At 50.2% G+C, this 25,852-nt stretch overlaps 1 protein-coding gene across 1 annotated transcript in view; it reads left to right on the plus strand.

The window, feature by feature from the left end:
• Positions 1 to 15,905: 15,905 nt before the first annotated feature.
• ZNF185 (zinc finger protein 185 with LIM domain) overlaps positions 15,906 to 25,852 on the plus strand; it is a gene marked incomplete at both ends in the record, with an annotated part of 28,330 nt that continues 18,383 nt past the window's right edge. The window contains 10 exons of the mRNA XM_084293918.1: positions 15,906 to 15,930; positions 17,469 to 17,607; positions 18,187 to 18,246; positions 19,734 to 19,772; positions 20,392 to 20,466; positions 21,258 to 21,332; positions 21,968 to 22,048; positions 23,048 to 23,131; positions 24,302 to 24,340; positions 24,956 to 25,039. Coding sequence (XP_084150044.1) covers positions 15,906 to 15,930; positions 17,469 to 17,607; positions 18,187 to 18,246; positions 19,734 to 19,772; positions 20,392 to 20,466; positions 21,258 to 21,332; positions 21,968 to 22,048; positions 23,048 to 23,131; positions 24,302 to 24,340; positions 24,956 to 25,039 — 701 coding nt within the window. The remainder of the gene's footprint in view (positions 15,931 to 17,468; positions 17,608 to 18,186; positions 18,247 to 19,733; positions 19,773 to 20,391; positions 20,467 to 21,257; positions 21,333 to 21,967; positions 22,049 to 23,047; positions 23,132 to 24,301; positions 24,341 to 24,955; positions 25,040 to 25,852) is intronic.

Consider the following 25,852-nt stretch of genomic DNA (forward strand, 5'->3'; position numbering starts at 1 on the left):
CAAGCCTTAAACCTCCTCTTGCCTTACCCCCAGGAGGCTGCATGTGGCCAGTGTGATGCGTAGCAGCGAGTAGGAAAATGCTCCCCTTCGCTCATGTGCTGCTCTGCATCCCACAGTTTTGTAAGCCTGCAGCTGAGATGACATAACCATGGTTTTGTGCTGTGAACATGACCTAAATGAAGTAAAATAAAACGTCTCCCTTTTTCCCTTCGCTCAGGAGCAGCTGCCACAGGGTCAGCCCAGCCTGGAGAACCCAGCGTGGGACCCATGTGCCAGCAGGTGCTGGTTCAGGCTGGAGCAGCAAGGGGCTGACTCCCAAAGGGGAGGAAGGCTGCGTGAGGTCAGTACCAAATTCTTGGGGCTTTGGGTGATGCCAGGGGTTGGAACACAGAGAGTGAAGCTTGGGGAGCCTTCAAAAAATTGATAGTGATGGGGCTAGAGTGGTGGTGGTTCATGTTGTGGCAGGGAAAGAAGCGTCTTGCTTGGCATTTCTCCACGTCTCACATGGCTGCACACTGTGCAGCACGTCTTTCACTACCAACTTGAGCATCCGTGTGATGGAGGTGCCAGCTGGGGAGCACATTCTCTGCTCTTCTCTACTGCCACCACGCCCCTGAGTTTAAGACCTGTCTTTATAAGCTTTGTACCGGTGTTTGGAGCAGCATTTTTAAGCTAATAACAAAACGTGACTTATCGCTGCGCCTATCTCTTCTTAGGTAATTAGAAAAGCAATTCCTTGCTCTGTTTCTTCTAAGGCAGAGAGTGGTGCTGACAGACATCATCACGACTAATGTTTTGCCCTGTGTTTGTGCCAGTCCAGAAAACTGGTTGTCTGCAGCCAGTAAAACTTGTGTATATTCTTTCGGAACCTCCTTGGCCATTTTTTTTTTGGTGTTTAATATTGAGGTGCTCGTAATAGATGCTATTTTTTTTGAATGTTTACTGCAGAATAAGTGTGTTTGTACTAGAAAAAGAATCAGAGTCCTCAGCCCCTGGGGTGCCCCTTCTGCTCACCTGGCAGAGGACCTGCTGTACCCGACAGGCTGCCCAGGCTGTTAGTCACTATTATTTCAGGAAATAACTCGAACGAAACCTTCAGCAAACGATGGGATGACTCAGGGGTTACTGAAAATAAAGCTACGCTGTCAGCTGGAGCCCTGAAGGATGCTTTACAGGGGCAGGGACTGGGCTGCCTCTGAAGCAGGCTGTTTCCTGCGTTGGACGCTGCTCTGTGCGTACCCCGGGCTCAGGGCGAGGCTCTGTGAGCCCCACATCTCCTCTCCTGGGCCTATCTCAACTGGGATCAGCGGCAGCCTCTGGGGAAGAAAGCTCAGCTGAGCCTGCGCCACTGCAGGTGTTGCAGCGCGAGTAGATCAGAGAGGAAGATCTGGGCTTGGAATCGCAACGTTGACATCAGGGCTTTCCAGGCGTTGTCTTCGCGCTGCTTCTGCGAGCCAGGGATGGGTTATTTGCCCTGGTAGAGCCCGGCCCAGCCCAGCCTGCTGGTGGTTTGCCCACCGTCATGCAGCAGATCCAACACAAAGCAGATCCAAAAAAAAGGGGAAGTCAGGAGATGTCTGGGGGCCCGTCTACTCCAGGCTTCTCGTTACTTCTCATCAGGCTGCAGCTGCAGGGGGAGGTGGGCGCACAGATGGGGAGAGGTCCTGATAGATGCAGGGCTGGGGCTTCAGCACCTTCTTGTCAGCCTGTGGCGGTCCTGGGCTGAAGCCCTGACTTCTGCAAGGTGCTCAAAACTCCTGCCTCTAACCCCAAGTCTTCAGGGGCTGGCAAAAAGCGTGTCCAAGGGCCCCGCTGCGTCCGAGAGGCTGGCTGGTGGAGCTGGGCCTCGGGGATCTTGTGGCAACTGCAGCAATTAATTAGAAGGGAAAATAAATTGAGGAAGGTGATAGTAGCTGACGACTTCCTCTGCTGTGAAGGGTGATAATCACACCTGTGTACCTCATTTAATTAGTTACAAGGAGAGGATCTCTGAGCGCTAATTACAGCGCCAGCCCCTGATGCTCCCCCAGGTACCACTGCTGGAAGCAGCTCTCCCAGAGGCAGGGGCTTGCAGCGGGGTGCCCACTCCCCCTTGCTGCGGGGAGAGCCTCTCCCTGGGCAGCTCTGGTGATGCCTGGCCTGGGAAGGAAGAAATGCGGTGGGCGAGAGCAGGGGGCTGCTCCCCGCTGTCCCACCACAGCAGCAGGGCCGGAGAATGCGAGGAATGCAGAGGAGAGCTGGCGGGGAGGGGAGAGACCGTGCAGCCTGAATGGAGAAACCTGTTTGATTCCCCCGAAGGGCGAAACACACCCAAGTCTCCTCCTCAAAACAAGGCTTGGCTTCCCGGAGCCAGCCCTCTCCATCCAGCCGGCAGGTAAGGGCCCTGCCTCGCCCACAGCCACCTCGCTGCCAGGGAGGATCGGAGATCCCCGCTGCGAGCCCTTGAGGGGCAAGGTGCTGGGAGACTGCTTGCAGGCTGCTCCGCATCTGTCTTCTGGGGGAAAGCTGCAGCTGAGGAGCTTCTTTGCAGGTAGGGCTGGACAGGGAGACTGCTCCTCTGAGCCTCGAAGGGGGCAGCTGGGGTGCTGCTGCCACCCGCATTTCACCTGCTGGCTCTGCTGGAGAGGAGGAGGAGGGCTGTCCCCTCCTAACCTGCTGACACGGGGAGCTGGTGGGGACGAGGGAGGCTTGAACTGCTGCCTCCTGCTGTGAAGAGGGAGATGAAGCTCTTTTCTCCACCGTGTGGGAGCAAAGTGTGGGTCTGAAATGGTGCTTGGACGCTATGAGGCTGGCAGTAGCGCCAGCACGTAAATAAGGCAGAAGGGGATGTTTGGCCATCAGGTTTTGCTGCTCTTGTTTGTCTGATTGCTGAGTTCCCTCCTTGCCCGTCCTTGTCTTTCTGAAATCTGTCACCTGCTTAATTTCGGAGGGATAGCAGTGGGTATGGCAGCAGGGACGAGTCTGTGCGTGGACACAAGCAAGCAGCTCTGCAGAACTGGCGCAGTTTGAGCCTGTGACTTCAGGCAGCCTCCCGAGAGGCTTGGGGTCAGCTGCTCTGCGTGCCACCACCCCTAACCCCCTTCCCCAAAACCAGCGTGTGATGGAGATTCTTCTCTCTGTGCTCCTCTGCCTTGTTTTGGTTCTCCCTGAGGATGAAATCAGCACCCTGGAAAGGAAGGGATGGGAGTGGTAGAGCTCATGCAGAGGAGACGAGCCCCTCCCTCAGTCCTTGCTGCTCCCACCTCAAAGCTTGGTGAACATCTCCATTCCCCCCATCCCTGCCCTGCTGCTGCTCCAAGACAAACCCAGCCAGGAGAACGAGCTGCCCGTGGCCGGACAGGAGCCAGGCTGCTCACCGCGGGCTGCGGAGCAGGGATGTCCTCCCCTGTCACATCCATCAGGGCCGTGTGCTTGTTCTGGCTTCATCCAGCCAAAGACAAAACATTAAATTTGTTCCCCGGCATTATTTATCTGTAAGTCCCAGTCTTCACAAATGATGGATTTTTAATTTTCTTTTCTAAAAATGTTTTTTTTTTTTTTTGTGGCAAAACTTTGTAGCATCTCTGAGATGCCGTGAAGCTTCAATAGGATTTGATGTCCTGCTCCGTTTATGGGTCCGTCATACAAACGCGAAGCTCTGACTTTGAAAGCCCCAAAACTTTTCCTTCCTTCCTGCTTTCATCTTTAGACATCAAGGCATAAGGTCAATGGCATGTGGGTGCGGTAAACATCCTTTACATCCTTCTTCCTTTTCAAATACAAAAATTAGTTGAGCAATTAGGAATTAATGCCTTGTAATTAGAGTAATGAAACTGCGTACCCAGTGCAGTGAAAAACGATTCGGTAATTTTGGGCAGCAGCAGCGAGCTGCTGTGCTGGGGGTGGTGGTGCTGTGTGGGGCTGTGCAGCTCCCAGCACAGCAGGGCCCCGGGGAGGTCTCTGGGGACAGGCAGGATTGTGTGCTGCTCTAAGGAAACTTGTACCACACTTTCCTGACTTCAATAGCTCGTGTCTTCGCCAGCTTCGTCTGAAATTTTGTATCGTGGGGTATGTGGTTGCAAGAGAATTAAAAAAAAAAAAAAGTGTGTAGCTTTACAGCAGCTGTCAGACACGGCTGAAACGTGTCCAGTGCTCCCGTTGGAGTTCTGTGCAGGCTTCCCCACAGCAGCCACTGGTCTTCATCTCACTTTCCTCCACGCCTGAGGAAGGAGAGGCATTTGCTGTCCCCAGGTACTGGTGTTGGGAATCTGAGGAGCTGTGGTGCTGGGCTGAGGCTCGTCACAGCAATCCCGCACAGGCAGCAGGCCTGGCTGCAGCTACAGGTGCTTCCTGTTCCTGCGACGTGGATTCAGGGCCATGTTGGCTGCCCTGAGAAAGGAGGGCAGGCAGTCAATGACTGATGCAGGTGAATTATTTGACCAGCGTGGCAGGAGAACAGCAGCGGAGGCACAAGGTGTCGCCTGCAGCGGCGTGGCTGTCCGGGAGCACCTCTCCTGTGAGGAAAGGTTGGGAGAGCCGGGCTTGGTTAGCCTGGAGAAGAAAGAGCTGCAGCCTCTTAAATATCACCTTGGGTTTAGCACTAAGAGCCTTTCTGTTCTTAGGCAGCTATGCATGACTTTGTCTGTTTGAAAGCCTCCAGCCACCCAGTTTCTCGCAACGCAGGGCCCGTATCATGACGTGAGGTGTTAGATCTGCCCCGGGGGCTCAGTCCAAGGCCTGGAGCATATTCAGGCTGGTGGCCTGGTCCTTCAGAGGCAGGCTGGCAGCCTCCCGCTGCGTGGACGAGGTGGGACGAGATCCTAAATTGCAGGCTGGGAGTTCACAGCCCGAAGCCCCGAGTGTAATTCCTGCTGTCACTCGCTTCCACAAGCACAGGCAGCGGGGCGGAAGCCGCCCATCCTTCCCAGGCACGGGGTGTCATTCAAGCCGGAGTACAAAGGTGAAATAAATCCCATCGTAGCAACACTGGCTCAAAAATTTCATGGTGTTAACCCAGCATAAACTTCCTTTGCCGGTTCCAACTTGCTCAAATGAGCTTAAGGGGTTAACAGTGCGCTGGCAGGTTTTCTGCCAGATCAGGCACGGTCTGTCCAGGCTGCTCTGACTTCGGAGCAGATCAGGTAACAGCTGACAGAAAAGCATAACACTGGCACAAGGTTTGCATTGTGCTCTCTGGCTAATGCAAGAGAAATGCGAGGCTGTGCCCACGCCTAATCCAGATCACTGCAGGGCAGCCTGACAGCGCGCAGACCCGGATTAGCAATCCCGAAACCTGGATGCTGCTTTTTTGGGGCAGGGAGCCTCGTGCCTGTGTGTGACCTGTGCGGAGAAGCTTTCTCTCCCTGGCTTTCCTTCCTCTGGGGTTGGAAAAGGTGGGCTTTGGAGCAAAATTCGAGGTCCTGCCTTGTCCCATAAGGGTTGGAGAGTAGGGACTGGGGCCCTGATTTAGGTCTAGATAACAAAATCAACAGTTGGCGGAGTTTAGGAAGTTTTTAAGAAGTTCTAATTCAAGCCTTTTTGCCAGTTGTAAATACCTTTTAATTTGAGGACCGTGAAGGTCAGAATATGCATTAACTCTCATTAAACCACGAGACTCTTCCTCCTGACTGACCTCAGCCCAGTTTGCAGCATTCGGGTCACCGGTGAGGTCCCCCAGGGGTACACGAGCTCAGTGGTGCGATGAGTTTTGTGCTTCCACCTGGGAGGAGCGTGCGAGAGATCGCTCGGAAGGCACCAGGCCAGGGCTGGTTTTGCAGATGATGCTTTGGGCTGAAGGAGAGGAACCCTGCTTTAGACGGTTTGTTGTCCATTAACAGCTGCAGGGCTGAGCCACGGGGTCCCTGCCAAGAAGGCACGAGCAGCACAGGATTTATGGCTCGTGGCTCCTCAGCGTGCAGCTCCTGCAGGGCCTGGTGCCCCGACATCCAAGGGAGGTCCCCTCCTGCCACTGGGGAAGCGGAGCAAGTGCTGTAATGTGACCTCAGTGCCTGGCCAGGGCTGCACGGACAGTTGAGGAGCATAAAGGCACCCCGTGGCACTCTCCAGGAAAGCTGTGTTTACGGGATCAAAGCAGCGCTGCTTCCTTTCCCAGGGCGTTCATTTAGTCCTCAGAACTAGGGCCAGTGCTGGATCCAGCTCATCGCCGAGACAAACAGAGGGCAAGGTGGCTATTAGGTGCAAAGGGGCTATTACTGCAAGTGGCCTACAAACTCCTGACAAAAGCAGGCTGAAAAATGGTGATTAACATTTTAAAGTTGCAGTTGAGCCATCAAAAAGGGGGATGGCTGGCGAGTTTTCCTTCTGTGTGTTTGCAGGTAATAAGAGCTGCAGTCAGCTTTTAAAGAATAGCTCGTGTTTCATCTCCTGGGGTATAATTACATCTTTTTTTAAGTGGCTTACACAGAAAGCAGAATCATGCCCAATTAAGCGAGGGGCTGCTGATTTCTGGCACTTGGAGGATTTAGAAGCAAAGGGTGCTGCACGAGCAAGCAGAGATCGATCGTGTTCCTCCTCACGCTGCTGCCCAGGGCCAGCTGCAGCCTCTGTGGCCCTGGGGATGGACAAGGGCACGACCAGGGATCTGCAGGGATCGCTCCCTGCTCAGGGTAAGAGGAGGCCTTGCTGGAGCCATCTCTTGGCTGCTCGGCTGGGACTGCTGCTGAGGGTGCCCACCCTTGTGGCCCTGGCAGCCAGACCGAGCTTCGGAGCTTGTTTTGCCTGCAAAGGGGGAATTTTCATCAGGGGCTGCTCCCCAAAATGCTGCTGAGAGGAAGAGGCTTTGTCTGACCTTGCAGCTGCCTTAAAAACTCCGAGCACGTTGAGGTACCCGAGGCAGGGACCACTCCAGCACCTGGGAGCGTGCAGAGGGTGAGCAGAGCTGGCTGGCTGCCCGCAGACAGGCACACCCCGAAGATTAAAATCTAAACAAGGTTTCAGCTCCCCTTCCCTTATTAAGTAGCTTCTAATTGCTTTCATTCACATGACGAGGAGCTTCAGAGGCAGCGTCTTCAGCGTGCCGGCGGGCACCGTGCCTTTCCTGCCTGCAGTGACTCCGTGACAAAGGCTGTCCCCGTCCAGCTCCGTAGCAAAGCTGCTCGTGTACCTTGTGGTTTCCTGGAGGTGGACGTAACCTGCCCCTGATTTTCAGGACCACGGGGTCTTGCTGGTGCTCTGTGCCTTTGAAAATCAGGGCTCGATTGGGATGGATTTAGCTAGCAGCTCCATTTGAAGCATGCGGTCTCAGGGTGCGGTGTACTAACGGGGCTTTGGTCGAACATTTATTTCTTGTGCCAGGGTGTTCACGTTGGAGGGTTTGTCAGCAGGAATTTGTCATCCTAACTCCCATTTTTATGGGTCACCTGCTGTCTGGGACATCCCAGGGGTCAGTGTCTGAAAGATGAGCACCAGTTGCGATCACCCAGCACAGAAGGACTTGCGTTGGCCGTATCCTACAAACAACTTGAGGCTAAGATGTGCTGTAAATCCCAGATTTCATATATTGGGAATTGTATCCAGCCTGTAGCTGTCATGTGTTCCTATCACCCAGGATGGCCAGCCAGTTTCCTGCATCCTAACGCTGCTCGTAGGGAGGAGTTGGAGAGAGAAGCAGGAGGAGGGGGAGGCCTGGAGACCCCTCTGAGCTTTGTCGAGTGCTCTGCAGAAGTCAGGAGATCGTCAGCTGTCGGAACCAAGCCAAACTCATCCCTGCTCCTGCTGGCATCAGCCCCGTGCAGCTGGTGGAGAGGGAAACCCAGCTCAGCAGCAGAGGCGCTCCGGTTCTCCCGGTGCTATCGCGCAGGTGATCGGCCTCGCCTCCCCCAGCACAGCTCCACCTGCGCTGCATACCTGAGACCTGCTATCACGGAGAGGGGAGAGGCAATTTGGGTTTAATTGCCTGGAAGGTGGTCAGGTCCTGACTCATGAAGGGCTCACGAGAACCTGGGGAGAGACGAATTTAAAAATCGCTCTGCGCAGCGGCGAGGGGTCAGTGCCTCGCCTCTCCCCCCTGTAGGACCACGGCATCAGTTTCCTCTGCTGTTATACCCCATGCTGGAAACCTCCCATCCCATGAAGAGCCTCGGTAAGGTGCCAGCTTGTCCGAGTCAATGATAGATCCAGCAGGAGAGAATGACAGGTTTGGGAGCCAGGGAGATAAGAGATGAGGAGGTGGTTGCAGGGCTGAGCAGCACGCTGGCTGTGGGCATGGGGTGAGAGCCAGGAGCGAGGTGGAAAGTTTTCAAGAGCAAAAAGGTCCTTGAAAAGGTTCCAGCCCTGCTCTCGGTGTAGGGTGTCACCACAGGGACTAAGGAAGGCACGGGCAGGCCACTGTGGAGTATTTCTGCACAACCCTGCCCTGATGTGCTGCTTCCAGCAAGCACCTGGGAGGGAAACGAAGCTCCTGGGACAGGATAAAGCCTCTCCTCTTGCTCAAGAGCAGAAGGAGGCAGCGAGATGCATCTGTCGGAGGAGTAGAGCAGAGGCCAGCTGCGTGGAGTCAGGTCTGTCCTTAGGATCCCCTGGAAAGGCATACCCTGAATTCAAAGCTCGGGCTGTGGGCACCTGGGGGATTTGAACAGGAGGAAATGACTCTCAGGGGCTCTCACGTTGTTTTTCTGGCTGGGGTTGGGGTAAAGGAGACGTTTGGAGTACTTTCAGGAGGCTGAGGCTGGCAGTGATGAACCTGATACAGCTCTGGGTAGAGCTGTGCATTTCTTTTTACTTTTTTTTCCAAAATTCGCAACACTGAACCCTTTCAAAAAAAGCTTCACTAAGTTCTTGTTCCCAAGGGGGAAAAAAAAAAAGTTAAAATCTGAAACAAAAGGCGAATTTAAGCCTTTTGAAATGAAACCTTTTCACTTTGTTTTGAAACAACATAGCTTTTTCTGCATTTTTTGCTTTAATCTTGCTTGAAATATGTATAGCAGTGTGGCGTGAAACTAAATTCTTTGGCTGTCGTGATCTAGTCTGAATCTTTCTGCTTGCTGAAAGCTGTGTGCTCATGGCAAACCCGAACAGCCTTTTTCTCTTCTGGAAACAACGGGTGAATAAAACCCTCCATCTTTTGCCTGTTCCCAGTGATGCCTGGGCAGTGAGTAAGCCCCACAACCTGCTCATTTCCCACTCCTCTGATATCCCACTGCTACGTTTAAAGAAAAAATAAAGCAGATGACGGCGAGGAGGAGGAGGAGATGAATAACCCCTCCGGACGAGCTGGCAGCGGGGTGTGATCCAGGCCCCTAAAAGCCACCTTTGTGCAGGACGTGGCCCCGCTCCGGGAGCCGAGGCGGGCGATGTCCCCGCAGATTTCGGGAGGTGTTTCCCTCCCTGGCAGAGCCGCTGGCTCTGCTTGCTGATGCCGGCCACGTCAGCGCCTCTCGACAAAGAGGCAGGTGTTTTCTCCGGGCTGCACGCGGTGCTGAGCAGCGTGCTAGGCCTCTTCTTTTATCCTCTTTATTAAAGAGACTCGGATGGCACCTGGGGACTTGATTTTCTTTCCCTCGTACTAAGGCAGTCAGGAATTAACCCCTCTTACAACAGCCAGGCACTCGCTGAATGGCTCAGGGCTCTTCTTTTTCTTAAAGAGCAAACCTGTGATTTTTTATTTTTTTTTTCCCCCAGCTTTTTCCACTCTGCAGGTTGCAATTCCTCTGGATACACCTTTATCACCGGAGGACCAGGCATCCTGGCTGTAGCCTTTCCACACTTATTTTCATTAAAGGCTTGTTCTTGTAGGTCATCCACAGGACCCTGAGGGTTTTGAGGACTGGAAAATGAAAACTCCTGTAGGCATCTGCCCCAGGAAAGCAAATCGCTTTGATTCGGTTATCTCCCATTAAACCAGCTGGGCTTTTTCGAAGCTATTTCTTCAAAAATTCAATAGCTGGTTTGACTCAGACCATGAGGGGTCTTTTGCGGTGAGATGCATTAGATCACTGTGCCTGGGGTTTGTTCCTAAAGGCAGTTATGAAGGAAGGTGTTTAATATCCCCCGTGTCCAGCACCACTGAGGTTTGGGCTGACTGCGACAGCTCTTAAAGGCTCCTCTGGCTGGCTTTGTTTCCAGCTAAGGGGTTTCTCACAGAGTCTTGTGCTTTTGCAGATAAAGCCCTCCCATCATCTTTTGTTTTAAGGTCAAGTGCAGTGAAATCAGCAGCTTTTACCCATTTTTTTTTTTCTGCAATATATTTATTTTTGGAGGAAAAAAAAAAAAAAAAAAAAAAAACAACAAATCACTCCAAATACTGTTCTTAACGCTTTCCAGATGAACACAAGTCTCGGTGGTTTTGTACCAGCTGAAGCATCCATTCAGGGCTGTGTGTGCAGAAACATCAGGTAGGTGGTGGCTGAGTTTGGACCCAGGTGTGCTCCGCATGGGTGGCAAACGCTGCTCTGTGAGCCCCAGGTCTTTGAAACCAGATGAAACCTAAATCATTTCAGCTTAGAAGCCTGTGAGAAGGGACGGGAGGAACTCAAGCTCTCTCCCTTGTGCTACCTCGAAATTTTTCCTGGACTGAGAGGTAGGTCCTGGCACGCACGTCCCCTTGTTTAAGCGCTGCCCGTAGCAGTGCCCAGCTGTCCCTGCTGAGGAAGGAGTCACTGCAACGGGCAGGTCGAGGCACCGTGGTCAGTCTGTTGTGTTTTTGTTATTGCCTGTTTGATGTCTCTCTAGTAGCTGGTGCTCAGCAGCTCACGGTGTTTTTCTCAGATCACAGGCCAAAGGGTAGTCAGTCCGAGAACCCGCTGTGTGAAACCAGGGACGCTGCCACAGAGTCTTACGCTTCTGCAAGCAGAAGCACTTACATCCTTGTTTTGTTTTAAGGTAAAAAGTCTGCTGAGATTGGTGCACATATTTACCAATCTATTTATTTTTTTTTTTTCTCCAAAAACGTTTACTCTTCTGCAGCTGCTTTTGGAGGAGAAACACCTCTCAGAGCTGGCATTTTGCGAGCCACTCGGATATTTATTTCGAGGATCCCAGGGTGTTTTGCAAACATTAAGCCTGAGGCAGCTCTGCGAGGTTGTTGGGGGGATGCACGTTAAGGGATCCATCCCTCCAAGTGCAGCCACCTCGCAGCAAACCAGGCAACGCTTAACGGAGCCCGCAGTAACTGTTTGGATCGGGAAATGAAGAGCGATTACTGCTCATTTGCATAGCGATGGCACCCAAGGGTGCCAATTAGGATCGAGGGCCTGTTGCACTGATGGTGTGCAGGCACTAAAGGGGAGGCTCTGAAGGGCTCCCGCTGGACTTCTGCAAGAAAACCTCCCATCTACAAATCATGAAAGGGATGTGGATTTTTTATTGGAATGATGTCTTTGTCTCACGTTTCATGTTTGTAGTGAATGTCTAAGAGGAAGAATCTATTCCTGAGCTGCTCTGGTGGCTAAAACAGGGCTGGTGGCTGCGAGGAAGGTGACAAACTCCAGCTGTACCTGCGTGTCCTTCATCCAGCGCCCCAAAATCTGAGCCCTGCTTGTTGGCCAGCGGAGGGTTTCAGGGGAAGGTCACCTTTGTGTGTCAGGAAAAGAGGCCACGAGCTGTTCTTGTTGTGCTTCTCTGTGGGGCCACGGGTCTGGAAGCTCCTGTGCATGCAGAGTGCTTTTAGCAATGGGGTGCTATAGACATGGGGTGCCCAAAATACAGAGGGATGGTATTGCTGTGATTTCTAGCATCCTTTTTTGGGTCATGGCTAGTCTGAAGTGCCTTCTCCCCTTTTATCTCCCGTTTTGCCACCAGGGCCAGGTGCTGGGCTAGTGTTCAAGGTGTGTTGGTAAAATGGGGGCAGGAGACAGCGTGCCCCAGAGGAAGGGGTTTCCTCTGAGGCTTTTTGGAGAAGCTGTCCTGAAAAGACAGCTGCAGTGGCCTACAGCTGTAAATTAGACTCAGCCAGCTCCAGAGATCCGCAGGTATCCCTCGGGGCTGCCAGAAGATGATCTCTGTTGTTTCCTTCCAAACTTACAGGCCATGCACCCAGCTTCTGGGTGACTCTCATGAGGTGGACCGGTGCTTTTGGATCTGAAGCACCTGCTGAGCTCGGATCTCGAAGCTTCAGTCGAGTGGCAGGTCCTAGTCCTGTGCTCCAGGTGGGAAGCGGAGCTGTTGGGATCAGCTGCAATCTGTGCCAAAAGCAGGCAAGTAGATTTGTTTCCATAGCAATAGAGGAAATTGTTGTAGCCCAGGGCTGAAGCTGTAATCGATTCCCAAATAAGCTGTGCCAACAAAAATAGTTTTTACCCTTGTAACTTAGCCACTGTCTGTGGTGGAGGTTCCAATAGCAGAGAAAAGCACATTTGTGAAAAACCACGTCCCTTGGTGACATGGTGATAAGGGAGATTTCTGGAGTGCTCCGCGTTGGCTTGTCACTGCCTTTCAAGGGAATAAAGGTGGGTGACTGGGAACAGTTGAAGACACCCCTCCAAATCCAGATCTGATGTCTTTGAGACTTACAAATTCGAATATAAAGGGCAAAAATGCTTTGAAGCGTGTCGAGGTCCTACAGTGCATGGGTTGAAGCCTAAACTCGAACTTTGCTGGCGAGGGGAAGCTGTGTCATTTCTAAGCAGTTCTTGGAGCAGTGAGAACTGCTTTTTCCCAGGAGTGTTGTGTCAGCCCCCCGGAGTCCAATACCCCTTGGCTAATCTTCTCTGGCCCCAAAAATCCCATGCTCCTTTCTGCAGAGCCCTGTGGCTGGAGCAGATGCTGGGACGCGGTCCCGCTGCCGCCTCGTGCGGCTGGGGAAGCTGCGCCTCCTGTTTCGTGTCCTAACCACCAGCCACTGGAATATCAAAGCAAGGAGAAATGATATGAGCTCGCTTTTGAGAAATGCTTTTCCTGGTACTGGTTTGCTGATCTGTCTCTTTTGGTTTGGGTTAGCAGGCCACATCTCTCTCTTTTTCCTGTTCCTTCAGCACAGCTACTATCTCGGCATCTGTAGGCATCGGTTCATTTGCTGGGTGCCAGCAAGCATTAAAAGAAGAAAATGAGCTTTTTCTTTCTCATGTAGGGAATGTTGAGTTATTCTAACTGCAGGATCCATGGCATAACCCGCAGTAATTTATCTTCTAATGCTCTTGTTACTGAGCAGGCACTGAGCAGACATGTGAGGTCTGCATTGCATCAGCACAAAGGTTTACGAAGCTCCCTGTCCCAACTCCAGCAGGCGCCTACAGCAGGCGATTCAAAAACATGGGCAAGAAATAGGGTACTCGAGTTGCTCTTCTCTTTCTGCATCCTCTCAGCTTGTGGCTATCTTGTTCAGTCTGCGTTGCCTTGATCCTCAGGTGACAGGGAAAAATATCCACCTAGCAGCCTTCACGAACCAAAGAAAAGTGCATTAAAGGAAGCAGGGGACCGACTCCGGCTCTCGCAGAAGGATCTTTGCACTCCTCTTGCTGAAAGCATCACTCTGGACGGCTTCGTTATGGTGTTTGTGATGAGGGCAGAATCCTTGGTGTGGGACAGGGACACAGCCAGGCTCTGAAATCCTCGAGTTTGTCCCTCAGTCCGTACAGAGCTCCCGGTCGGTCCCAGCCGCTGGGACAGCTGGGCTGCTGCTGCCATTGCGTGAATCATCGGTGGAAAAAGCAGGCTGGCAGAAAAAGTTGCCAGTCCCCCAAAGCTAAGCCGGGCGATCACCACCGACATGTTCCGACGCCTGTTTGTCAAGCCAGAAATATCAGTGGAGTGCAGCGGCGTTGGCTGCGGTCCCTCCCAGGATGATGTGAGTCGGGAAGAGGGAACGCAGCACCAGAGGGAAAAGGCTTGGCACATATATTTACACACACACAGAGTGCCACCCTTCATGGCTTCCCTTCCTTTCTGGGTGTATTTGTGAAGTTAGGGGAGCTGCGTGAGTAAGAAGCAAAGCTTCTGTTTAAGCAACAACCGGAGACCATGCCCCTTGCAGGGCTGGTCCCAAGCGGAGCGGTGTTACACGACAGGGAGGAGCTTCAGCCCTTGCTCTGCATCCTGAGTCTTTCCTATGTGCTCCTAAACCTCTGCTTGTTCGTTTAGTGGGCCTGTGCTGGGGGGCTGATCACCTCTCAGCTGTGCTGCTAGACAGGAACTGGCTTTCCAGCTTCCAAATAACCTCCATTGTATCACAACACGTAGCCTAGATCGGAGATTGGGGCCACGTCAAGCTCTTGGGATAGCTCTAGCTCTTTTCCACTGCTTCTCATCCTCCACCTCCTTCAGCCTTTATCTTGTCCTGGAATAGGAAGAAATTTAATACCTGGAAGAGGGCACCAGGCATGTAGGAGCACCTCTGACCTGCGGTCAGCTGGGTAGCTGTGCTCCGGGCCTCGCTCGGACACAGTAGGTAATGAAACCACTTTTCACGTGGCTTCTCTACATGCAGGTCCGAGATACTGACTTCTTTTTAATCCAGACTTGCCAGATTACAGGTCCTTCAGCTGTGCTCCTATGGACTACAGCCGTGCCTCCCACCTTCGGTGGAAAGATACCCAAGTATTGAGAGGCTCTTTGTGGGTAGCTAAGGCAGCACTCCAGTTTTCATTTCTCTTTAAATAGCAGGGACAACTAAATTTGCGTGGGAAGGGGGATCTGGGCAGGATAAGAGAAGAGGTGGGCTGTCAGCTCACGGTGGAAGCTGAATTAATGTTTGGGAGTGTTTGCGAAAGGGAGAGGGAGCCTAGGGGTAATTGCAGAGGGCTTGTTCCCGATCCGAGCGCAAACCGGCTGAGGAGTGGATGCGCAGGGAGCTGAGGTAGATCCTTGGCTGAGACAAGGCAGCGGAGGAGCCTTTGCCAAGAAGCAATGCTGTGAGATCAGCGCTCGGCATTCCGCATGGGCGTGGGGCTTTGCAGCAGCGTTGCAGAGACAAGCCCACCGGCAGATCATAACAACCTAATTTTAGATTCGCAGGCTCCCGAATAGGGTTGGGCATTTCTCTTAATGGTTGGTATCGTCGCTTAAGAATCCGGGTTCAGCAGATAGTTTTGGCAGGGAAAGAACGGAGGAAAGGGGTGTGAAGGTTGGAAGTTGCCCTTGACTTCCGTCTTTGAAACAAGGGCTTGTGCAGCTTAACTCAAAAACTTTGATGGGTGGGGAAAAAAAAAAAGAAAAAAGAAACATTTATGTTTTCCTTTGTTCCCTTGTGTGTTTTTTTTTCCCAGTTAAAAAAAAATATATATATATACTGGTTTGGCAGTATCTGAAACAACCAATATATTTCCTGATTTTTATTTTGTGGTAGTTTTTATTCAACTGCAGTACTGAGCAACAAGTGCTCTGACAGGTTGCTATTTCAGAGCATCTCCAAGCAGTTTCTCCTCGCTGCTTTACAGTGGTCACCTCCAGGAGGGACTCAGTGGCCATCAGAAGGAAGAGCTAACTCTCACTTCAGAGGCAGACAGCAAGGCATTCCCTCTGCTCTGTTTCCTGGGGAAACACAGATCATCTCTGTCAACTGAAATTTGTCAGGTGTCCTTATATTCTACTCCTGTTTGATGAAAATGCCAAGGCTCGCCCAAGCAGCCTCAGCTTCTCTGAATTATAGAGACTCCAGAAGATCTGTCCCACCTGGGCGGATTTGGGCACCTTTGGTGAGGTCTCCCCCACTGCTTTCCTTCCAGACTTGGAAGGATGCATCTGTCACAGCCAATCTGTAGATTTACCAGTATGGAGAACGCACCCACTGGATTTTTTCCATCCTTGATGCTCAGGGTGCATGGCATGGGAAGAAATTGCAGCTCTCTGGTATATGTGCCATGATCTCCCCACCCTTCGGGCTCTGTGGCTGTGGCGTTGCTGTGATACTTCCTCTTCTGCATGGCTTAAAAGCTGGTTTTTGACAGAACTACTAATCTGTTCTCCTTTTCATTTATTCCAGGGACCTGTTGTCTTCAAACAGTAACTGACGGGGGAAGGCACTTGTGAGAACCATGATGTCCTTGGGTGTCAACAAAGGTAATTCCTTTCCCCATCTCAGGCTGGTGGGGATCTGTCCTCTGCTGTATCAATAACACCCTCCTAATGTCATCCTATCAAAGAAGTGTTGAAAATTCTCACAAAGGCTACCAGTTGCTGTGTTTTGACCCAGCAACATGCCCATAGGACTCATAGGACAGATGCTCATAGGACCTTTAGATATGAATATGTGGAATGATGCTTCCAAATCCACAGATAACCTGGAGAAGAGTGGAAGTGCCTTATTCATTTCCAGAAAGTGGTAGACTTTATGTGAAGTTCCAGTGCCAAGAAAAGCAGCCCTTCCTTTTCCAGGTGCTCATTTTCTTGCAGAGTGTTACTGCTGGTCCCCCAGCCTGCACCCCGATGTAGATATAGCCCTGTATATCAGTGTCTTTGCTGCTGCTAATTCCACCTGAGGAAGGACATTCTTTCCATCGGTGTGGCTGTTTTCCTCAACAGCAATCTGATGCATGTGTTTGTCCAAAAAAATCCTCCACCATACCTCCGCTACATAACCTAGTCTTGAAGCACATCATCTTGTGTCAAGATTAAACAATTTACTGCCCGTCGACTGCTCAGTGATAACTATTTCTGGGCAGCCTTTTAGCCTCCATTGATACTGAGACTTAGTGACCCTCCTTTCCTGGTAGCTAAATTGGATTATTTCATGTTTGCCACCAGCTACGAGGGAGCAGACAGGCGGTTTCCTTGGCTTGGCTGATAAGAAGTTAGCTGTAAAGCTGCAATAACTTCCTGGTATCTCTAAACCCCTGAGCTGTGTTGGTCCATGTCCTATGAGGAGGTCAGGCCTGAGGTTTTCATCTCTTAGCAGCCATTTCCAAAATAGCAAAAGATGGAATATAAACAGAAATACACAGAAAAGGAGATTTCCTTATCTGGCCTTCATCTTAAAAACAGCTATTTTCTTCAGAAGAAAACACTAAATGGGGAATTTCCCAGTTAAAAACATCTTTGTTATTGTTTTTTTCCTATTTTTTTTTTAAATATTCAAAGGATGTGTCTCCCCCAGCTCTGACAGGACACCAGAGAAAGCTGGGTGTTTGTATTTTATGGCTTATCCCCCAGCCCTTGGCTCAGCATCATGCTCCAGACATATCATCCTCTCCCACAAACCAAAAAAGCCTCGTGCTAGAGCTGATCTGATGGGAAATGCCAGAGGAAATGCACTGCTTTGTAAATATGTGATTAGACCACCCACTGAATGTCTTTGGTCTTCATGAAAGAAAATGACTCATTAATGTTAAACAGTCCCCAGAAAGGAGTGAAAAAACTATGGATCTCTGCAGAGGAGGTGATACATCAGGGGAGCTGGAGGAAATTGATCCTGAAGTCAGGATGATAGCTCGTTTCCATCTTTCATCAGAAGCAGCAAAAGACTCCTTCAGTGTTTGCATCTCTGGCCGATGGGGGACCTGTGCTCCCTGCTGTCAGAGATTTACCAGTTGTTCACCTGCTGACACTGAAATCTTCTCGACAACCCTTCTCTCTCCTTCCTTTCCCTCTGCCTCCCCTAGGACGTGTGATTACACCTACGGATGAAGACCGTAGAAGGATCATTAAGCAGATGAAGGTTCGCACCACCCTGAAGGGAGACAAGAGCTGGATCCACCACCAGAACTCAGACTCTGAGGATGAAAAGAAGAGCAGCCCGCTGTAAGTGTGGCCACTGAGGAATGCTTCTCTTCTTCCTTTCCCTCATCAGCCTCCCTCGAGAACTCTGTTTTCCAGCCTATAGGAAAAGCACACATTATGCTAGCTTGTTGTGGGGTTCCCGTGATGCCAAGGAAGCAGTCCTTCTGTTTCATTTTGATAAATGCAGACTGGGGAGAAACACTGAGAAATGAAATGGCCTTTGGTGTGGGAGCTGTGAATCCAGCAGCACAGACAGATTTGAAGTCTCAGGAGACCTCCAAAGTCTTCTTGAAGCCAGGCTGTGTTTCACCATCTCCAGAGTGACAAAGAAAGAAGCAGACCTTGATGGGAGGGAGTTTGTGAGTGGTGTAAAACAGCCAGGTCTGCATCTGCCCCTGCGGCTCACAGGCTGTGGGATGGAGCCATCCCTGCCCCAGGAACGCCCACGGTCTGCACCAGGGTCTCTTTAGTCATAGAAACAAAATCAAGCCCAAACTAGTTTTCTCTTAGCAGCAATCTTGTAAAACATCACTGCCATGTTCAATAAGGAAGATCAGCAACTGCAGGAGTTAATTATGTGACTGTTTCCTCTTTACTCAGGTCTGCACGGGCTGGTGGGGGATCCCCAGCTTCAGCACCTATTGCTCCCCAGAGTGACAGGTAAGCTGGGGGACCCGTCCCGTTGTTTGCTTTCTTTCTGTGTTATCCCATGGAGTCAGTGCATGCTTTCACTGGTCCTTCCTACTCCTATCCACTCACTCCCATAACTGTTGAAAAATATAGGTCCTGTGGAAAAATCTAGAGCCTGTTCAGTGCGGTGTCTTATGCAAAGTCCAGACGGATGGTGGAGAGATGTGTGACCAGATGGATCTGGGTCTTTAGTGCAGAGGAATGGGTGCTTTCGAGGACACGATCCCAAGGATTACTGGTGCACATCAGCTCCTGTACTGGTGCAACACCTGCATGCTCTAAGCCCAGAGGCTCCTCAGACTAGAAGCCATTCTGTACTGGAGTCGGTTTTGCTTCAGGCACAGACCATGAGGGCTTTTCAGGAACTTAGCAGCTGGTAGGATCTCCATCCTACAGTGCAAAACTGTTGAAAGGGGCTTATATATAAGAGCTCTTTGCCAACTGCAGTGCCATTGCTGGGAGAGTGTTGCCCTCTCCCGTGAGCAGATTCCTGCTTCCTCTCCTTTTTGCTGTGCCTGCAGGTGGCAATCAAAGGTCAGTGCTAGGCAGTGAGGCTGAGATGGTGCCTGCTCTGAGGACACTGCAGAACCAAGAGCTTGGTGCCATGTTCAGCACTCATCAGCCTCCAGCTTCTCCATCCAGAGAGCTCCAAAGCTAAACTAAGCCTGCAGTGGGTTTGCATTTTTGTGTCTGAAGGCAACAGGATAAATTTGAGCCTGGCAGCCACCTTGGGCATGTGGTGTTGGGCAGTGTAAACCTGACCCTGCTTGGAGCAGGAGGGTTACACCAGAGACCTGCTGAGCTTCCTTGCCACCGTGTTATCCTGGGATCCTAAGGGTGCCTGGACAGGAAAGAAAAGAGGGGTTGGCATCTGGGCAGGGATGGAGCGAGCCTGTCTGTGCCATGTTCAGACCTTGAGGCTCATCCTGGTCCCCACTTTGGCCTCAAGAAGACTTCTTCAAGCCAGCTTGAAGCAAGTTCCAGGGATGTTTCCTCCTGCCCTGCCACAAGGGGCCAGGTCCCCACCTGCTGTATCCCTTGCCTTTACCTCCAGGGGAGCTCTGCTGCACTCCCCTTCTGAGGACAGACGCTCAGGGAAGTTAGTGCGAGGCTGAAGTTTTCCTGTGGTAAAACAGCCAGAGTCCGTACTATGCCTAATTTCCCCTCTCTTACCACATCAATCTCAGGACTTCATTTTGAGCCAGAAAACTGTCAGCGTGCCTAATTTTAATGGGCGAATTCTAAAACTCATTTTTCTTATGACACTCTTTCACAGAGCTTGTTCTGAAGGTAATTCGTTTTTAAAGAATCCTCCCACGGCCACATTGGTGCACTCAAAGCCCATCTGGCTGGATTTTTGGCTTGACAGCCACGTGGACGTTTCTCTTTAATACTGGTGCTGCTGCTGTTGCTTTTCCACATGTTTCTTCATTCACTGATGTCTGTTCTTTGCACAGGCCTCCTGTCTCCAAGCCTCAATCCGGTTACCTCATCAGGTTGGTATACAGGGTGGCAAGAAGCACGTAGGCTGGAGGGGAAGGAGAGCTAGATCAGGAGCAATGAACATGAAAAATATTGTGTTCTCTTGGTTTATTCTGCCAGTTAGGAACGCTGTAATGCTCAGGGTGTTCCTTGATGAAGAGATAGTCCCTGGTGTTTTGTTCACAGGTGGTTTGGTGATGTTAACAGAAAATCTGCTCTTTGTACCATGCAGCGATCACGCATGGGAAGATGATCATGCTGCAAAAATGTTCCACCACCCTCGTTTTCAGGACAGCACTGTCGATGGGGCTGATGTGCTTCAGCTTCCTCTGCCACGTGGCTTATTGTGTGAGGGGACCCTAATTTCGCACTTACCCTAAATAGATCAGCAAGCCCTGTGGTGGCATTCCCAGGCTGTTCTCAAGTGAAAACTGATTTTACTGTAGAGCCAGGGAGCAGGTAGATGGGACTCTCCCAAGGAAGCACCTTCTAATTTTGACTGTTCTGAGCCAGCATGTTGCTCCTGAGGGGACATGCAGGTGCTATTAGGCTGAAGAGTGGCTGCATGCCCCCTCATCTGAGCTCCAAACTCTGCCCTGCAAAACCAATTTAGCATGTCTCTTTTCTCCCCAGGGGAGTGTTCACAAGAACCATCGATAAGACTCCTTCTGTGCCTAATTCTTCATCCTCCAAGGAAGCCCAGAAAAGGTACGTAGGTCTTCCAGTTCTTCATGAAAATGAGCTTTTAAATATTGTTTATGTTATTATAGTGACCCTTTTACTTTGGCCAGTGCTTGTGGGCTTCCACTGAGCTCCTTTGCTAATTAAATGAGTAGTGATTAAGTTCGAAGACAGGGCCTTTTATTTAACAGCTCTACTCAGCAGGCATGGAGAAAAGACGAGACATCAAACTCTGTACTTCCCCCACCAAAGCATGGGGTGGCAGTTGACTGTGAAACTACTCGTGGATTTGGGGTTAATTTGGCGCAAAGAGGTTTGATTGGGGATAAATTGCAAGGAATCCTTGCAGCTCTGTAACACTTCATTTTGGTGTTTTTAAGGTGTGTTTTTTGAAACCTGCCTTGTGAGAGACAATTACATTTAAGTGCAGTAAGATCTAAGCCAGAAATTTGCTTGTTGCACTTCAAATAAAACTTTTTTGAACCCCCTTTTTTTCCCCTTTTTTTGATTCAGCTGAGGAGAAGAATGATGCCACAAGGTCTTTCCTCCTCCCTGGCTGATCCTAGGACGGAGTGGCATCATCCCCCAGAGGGCCACACTGGCTCTGACAACTCACAGTGGCCTTGGGGAACCAAAGTATACTTCAAATCCTAGTCCAAGACTGTGGAATGTCAATTAAAAGGCACTGCCCGAGTTCACAGAGCGGATCTTTAAGATCACTCTGTTTTCTGTTGCGTGGAGCTCGCCTGGGGACAGGGTGGCAGAGGATGAGTGCTCAGGAGGCTCATGTTAACAGATGTGATTTGTGCCATCTGCAGCACTGCTGTGAAGGGACCCAGCTCGTGCCGTTCTTCTTCTGGCTACAGGATGACGACTGAGGATTACAAGAAGCTGTGAGTGTGCAAAAGAGAGCTGTGCTTTCTGCCCGTGCGTGGGCTCAACAGCACCTGAGCTTCAGTGATGAAGCCACCTGCACGTGGGTGCCCAGCCAGGCACGGCTTCATCAGCTGAGTGCTGCAGAGCTGTCTCTAGAAACTGAAGCCTTCCTCAGTGCAACCTCCAGGCCTGTGTGGGCTGTGAGGTGTTCCTTGACCTGGTAACGGCCTTTGGAAGGAGCGAATTTTACCACTTCACAGTAATTAAGGCAGAAAACTGGAGGATGTAGCCTGGGGACTTGGTTCACAGCATTGCAGGCCTTTATGAAACCATCGCAGAACAGCCCTCCTGACATTTCCTACACAGCTTTTCATGGCAGAGACTCTGTCTGAAATGCAGCTGAGCATTTATCATCAGCCTGCTTCTAGGCTTAAAACCCCTACACTAATAAAACAAAATCCTATGAAGACATGTACCCGAATGCACATGGAAAGTGCAAGTGTCTTCCCACTCCTATGCAACACATCCAGGGTCAGAACCCTTTTCCCCATACCCAGCCCTAAGATTTACCTTGGGTTTTGTCTGTGCTACCTCTGCAACAATATACAGAGGCAGTTCCCTTACTCTTTCTTCCCTTTTCTTCCTTTTTCAGAGCTCCCTATAATGTCAAACAAAAATCAGTGGACTTGAATGAGGAGGATGTGCCTTTTAGTCCAGATGAACATAAAAAGAGGTATGCCTTCCAGGTAACCACCTTTCTCTTGCAAGGGGCAGTGACAAGTGGACTGACTTAGCTGTTCTTTACTGGCAGGGTCAGTTTGATGATGATTATAGCTGAGCCATTAGGGCTGATTGCAATGAAATAATAATAAGCAGATATTTCTACACGGAGCGCATCAGTGCCCACAGGCGACTGCTCTCCCAACAAAATATAATTAAAAGCCTGACATGATTCAACCTGACAGCTTACCCCAATTAATTTGGCAGCTGGAAATGGGTTGTGGAATCTATCAGCTGCATAGTGTCTATGTGAAGAGATAGAGACGTACAAATAGCCTGGCAATAAAGGAAGGAGTCTTCCTTCCACAGCCTACACTTGTGTCTTTGAGACTGGACCACCTGAGGACTTGCATCTAAGTCCAGATCTAGGGCTCTGGGTCTTCAGGTTTAGATGGTCTTGTTTCTAAAGATGATTTTTCTCAGATACAAGTGTTTCACAAAAGAAACCTGGTAATCCGACCAGCGGAGATAAACCAGTGAAAGTCCTTTCATTTTGAACTTTCCCTGTTGTATGTTTGGTGCTACTGATGTTTGCAAAGACGTGTGCTGTCTGTGGAGCATATTAGCCACAAAGCCTGTATCCCTTTTTTTTTTTTTTTTTTTTTTTTTTTTGCCCCAGAGTATGCAATGTTGAAACAGTTCAGGTCTTGAGATGGGGAATGCCCTCTGCCCTCCTGGGAGAGAAGGATTTTTATTGCCTGATGCTTTATATGCCTGAGGAAGTGCTGTGGCTCAGTATGAAGGGAAAAAATGATATTAGTGGAAAAAGATCTGGCATTGTCACTTGTCTTGCCCCTAGCTAGATTTCAGAAGCTTCCTGGAGCCATGGGAGCTCTGTCAGGTTTAGCACAAGTCTCCACTGCTTTGTTCACCAATTGTTTCTTCAAGGCTACACCCAGCAGCTATTAAGAGCACGGGCAGAATGTGACCCCTTCCTTCTCTTCCCTTTCAGGACAGAGGCAGCCAACAGCGTCCTGAGACGCACTGCCAGCAGGGAACGTGCTTACGTGCTCTCAGCGGCCAAGAAAAGCAACGGGTGAGTTTTCCCCATGTGAGGATGGGGCAGGAGGCAGCGAAGAGGCTGCTGGTGATGTCTGACTTGGGCGGTGGCCTGATCCAAAGACTCACCAGAGAAGATGTGTACCTCTCCAGTAAACGAAGAAAATTTAGCCAGTCTCTCTCTCCAAGTGTCAAGGATATCTGCTGGTTACTGCAGAATTGGGGAAGTCCTCTAGGAATCTGGAGATGTCTCCTCTATTCAGAGGGATGAAATTTCAGCTGGAGAAAAACTGATAGTCCCTAATTCCCTGGGACCCAAAATTAAGACCCAGTTTTTCAGAGTCAGTTTTCAATGTTGGCCTCTCTAGTTTCATTGCAGGAACTACTTGGAAGGTAGGGGAAAATCAGAACAAAAATAAACCGTTCTTAGAAATTGCATCCAATTTGGATCAGCTTTTTGGGACAGATTTTGCCTTTATGTGGTGTTTGAATGATAGTTAGATTTACAAGATCCTGATATTAGTTTCAGCTTCAAAATAATTCTGTAGGGGAAGAAAACAAAACCAAAGTGAAAAACCTAACTAACATGAGGGTGTGCAACAACAACATGAAGGACATGTGGGAGCTGCTGGTGTTCAAGGCTCTGTTGTCCATCTCCTTCCTGGGAGGAAAATAAAAACAGATTAAGAAGGTCTCAGGTCTTTCAAGAATTGTGGTAGTGACTTTTTTGCAGCTTGCTTTCACTGTAAATCCTTTTCCTCCTGACTAACTCAGGGTGACACAATGAGGTACCGAGAGGTTGGTGGTGGGGGAGGGAGCAGGGAGGGGATGTGCCAGCAGTATTTGGCTGTGCCCAGAGAGAGAGGCGTGCTTGGGTAGGATTTGTAAGGGCATTAAAGGAATTTTCACTGGCTGCCAATTCCTCTGGTGCACCAATATTGTGCAGTGGGAGGCAGGCTTGCATGCAAGAAAAGGAAGCGGGAAGGTGTAAAATGAAAGAGGCCCTTTGGGGGAGCTTCTACTTCATGTTTTATAACTTTCTGCTCTGCAATTTGCACACGTTCAGCACACTCCCTCACAGTCAGCTCTGCCCAAGTGGTGCAATAGGACCCATTGATGCTTTGCACCACATGGGCCAAGCTGCTTCTGCCCAAAGCCTGTCTGTAACTCCAAACTTGTAACTGTTGCCTTTGTGCTTCCCTTACAGCAGCCCAACACAAGAATTCCCACCCCTGTTTGCCAAGAGGTAGGTCACTGACCTTGCTCTGAAAACGCTGCTGGGGCTGCACGGCTGTGTTCTGTGCCTGGGTCGGGAGATTCCCAGGTGTTTTAAAGCAGAGGGGGGACAGTTCCCATGGAAGTGGTTAAAAAAAAATGCTGGCTTTTGAGGGCTCACACTGTCATGAACTCTAGGAATGCATGATGATGCTTTGGGTTATGGACAACCTGAAGTGAGGAGGGATTGTATGGATTCATTCACTGCCTTCCTTCTTCCAGAAAGGCTGGTTCCAAGCAGCAGTGCCAACACTCTTCAGGCGTTTAACTTCTAAAGCACTTGGTACCACAGGGAAATGATGTCTAGGTCATTTACTGGAACTGAAGCATCAGCTGATGCTATTTGTAAAGGAACTGCGACAGAAAATTGCCACTGATTTTGGCTGAAGTTCTTACTTCATTGAGCCAGTTGAGATACTCACCAGTAACAGTACATGGAGCACAAAGAACAGGAAAAATGTGCCTCCAAGGGAAACAGAGGGAAAACATAGCTTAAGGGAAAGCAAAAGTTAACTGCCTGGATTAGCTAGCAGTGAGAAATGGGAAATGATGTGATATTTATTTTTTTCCTCCCTCTGCCTGAAAGAATTGAAATAGAAGAAGAAGAAGGACAGCAGAGGAGGAGTTCAGCTGTGTCTGGTTCATGCAAGTTTACACCAGATGACAACAGGTATTGATCTCATTCTGGAGTAGTGTTGACTGTCTGATTTTAAGGCACACGGACTTTCCTCTTAGCTGGAAGGTAGCAGGCTGAACACAGCTAGGGATGGAGGTTTTTCAGTGGACTTTTCTGATTGCCTCTGTCTTGCATTTAAAAAAAAATCCAAAATGAAAAAAAAAAAAAAAAAGAAACCAATTAATTCTCTGAAGCAAATGGGCAGACACAGGGATATATACAGAGTAGTATAAGGTATCCAGCTGACAGCCCTGGAGAGTGGCAGACTGCATTTAGCTGCAGGTCAGCTATAGTGTGAGTTACCTGATGTAAACTTGCCACTAAGCCCCTCTCCTGATCATGCTCCACAGCCCCATCAGTTCTGTCTTCACGAGGTGCTTGTATGGTGCAGAAACGAGCCTGGCAGTGGTTCTGTAGAGACAACACACAGGAAGAGTCAGAGCAGGTTTAGATGAGCTCACCCTACCCATCAAGCAGCCATCAGATAGTAATGATTTTCTTATACTAGCAGACTTGGCTGCATGAACTGACCCCATCACCTAGACATGAAGTACTCAATATCTCATTATTTCCAGTCCCCTGAGCCAGCTCTCTGCTTTTGTTAGACTTTAGATTTAATTATTCTACCTTGATAGCAACAGATAGGTGTGACCTGGGAGGTTTGAGAGGTTCATTATCTTTAAATTGATCTTTGCTTTGACGGTAAATGTTAGGCTCGTTCTGAGCCCATGGCCCCTTCCCCAAGCTCCCGTGGAACCATGGCAGACCACGGAGACACGGCTAGAGAGCCCCTGCTGTGGTGTGAGG

Source organism: Netta rufina, assembly GCF_964035555.1.
Source record: "Netta rufina genome assembly, chromosome: 12".
NCBI classification, from domain to species: domain Eukaryota; kingdom Metazoa; phylum Chordata; class Aves; order Anseriformes; family Anatidae; genus Netta; species Netta rufina.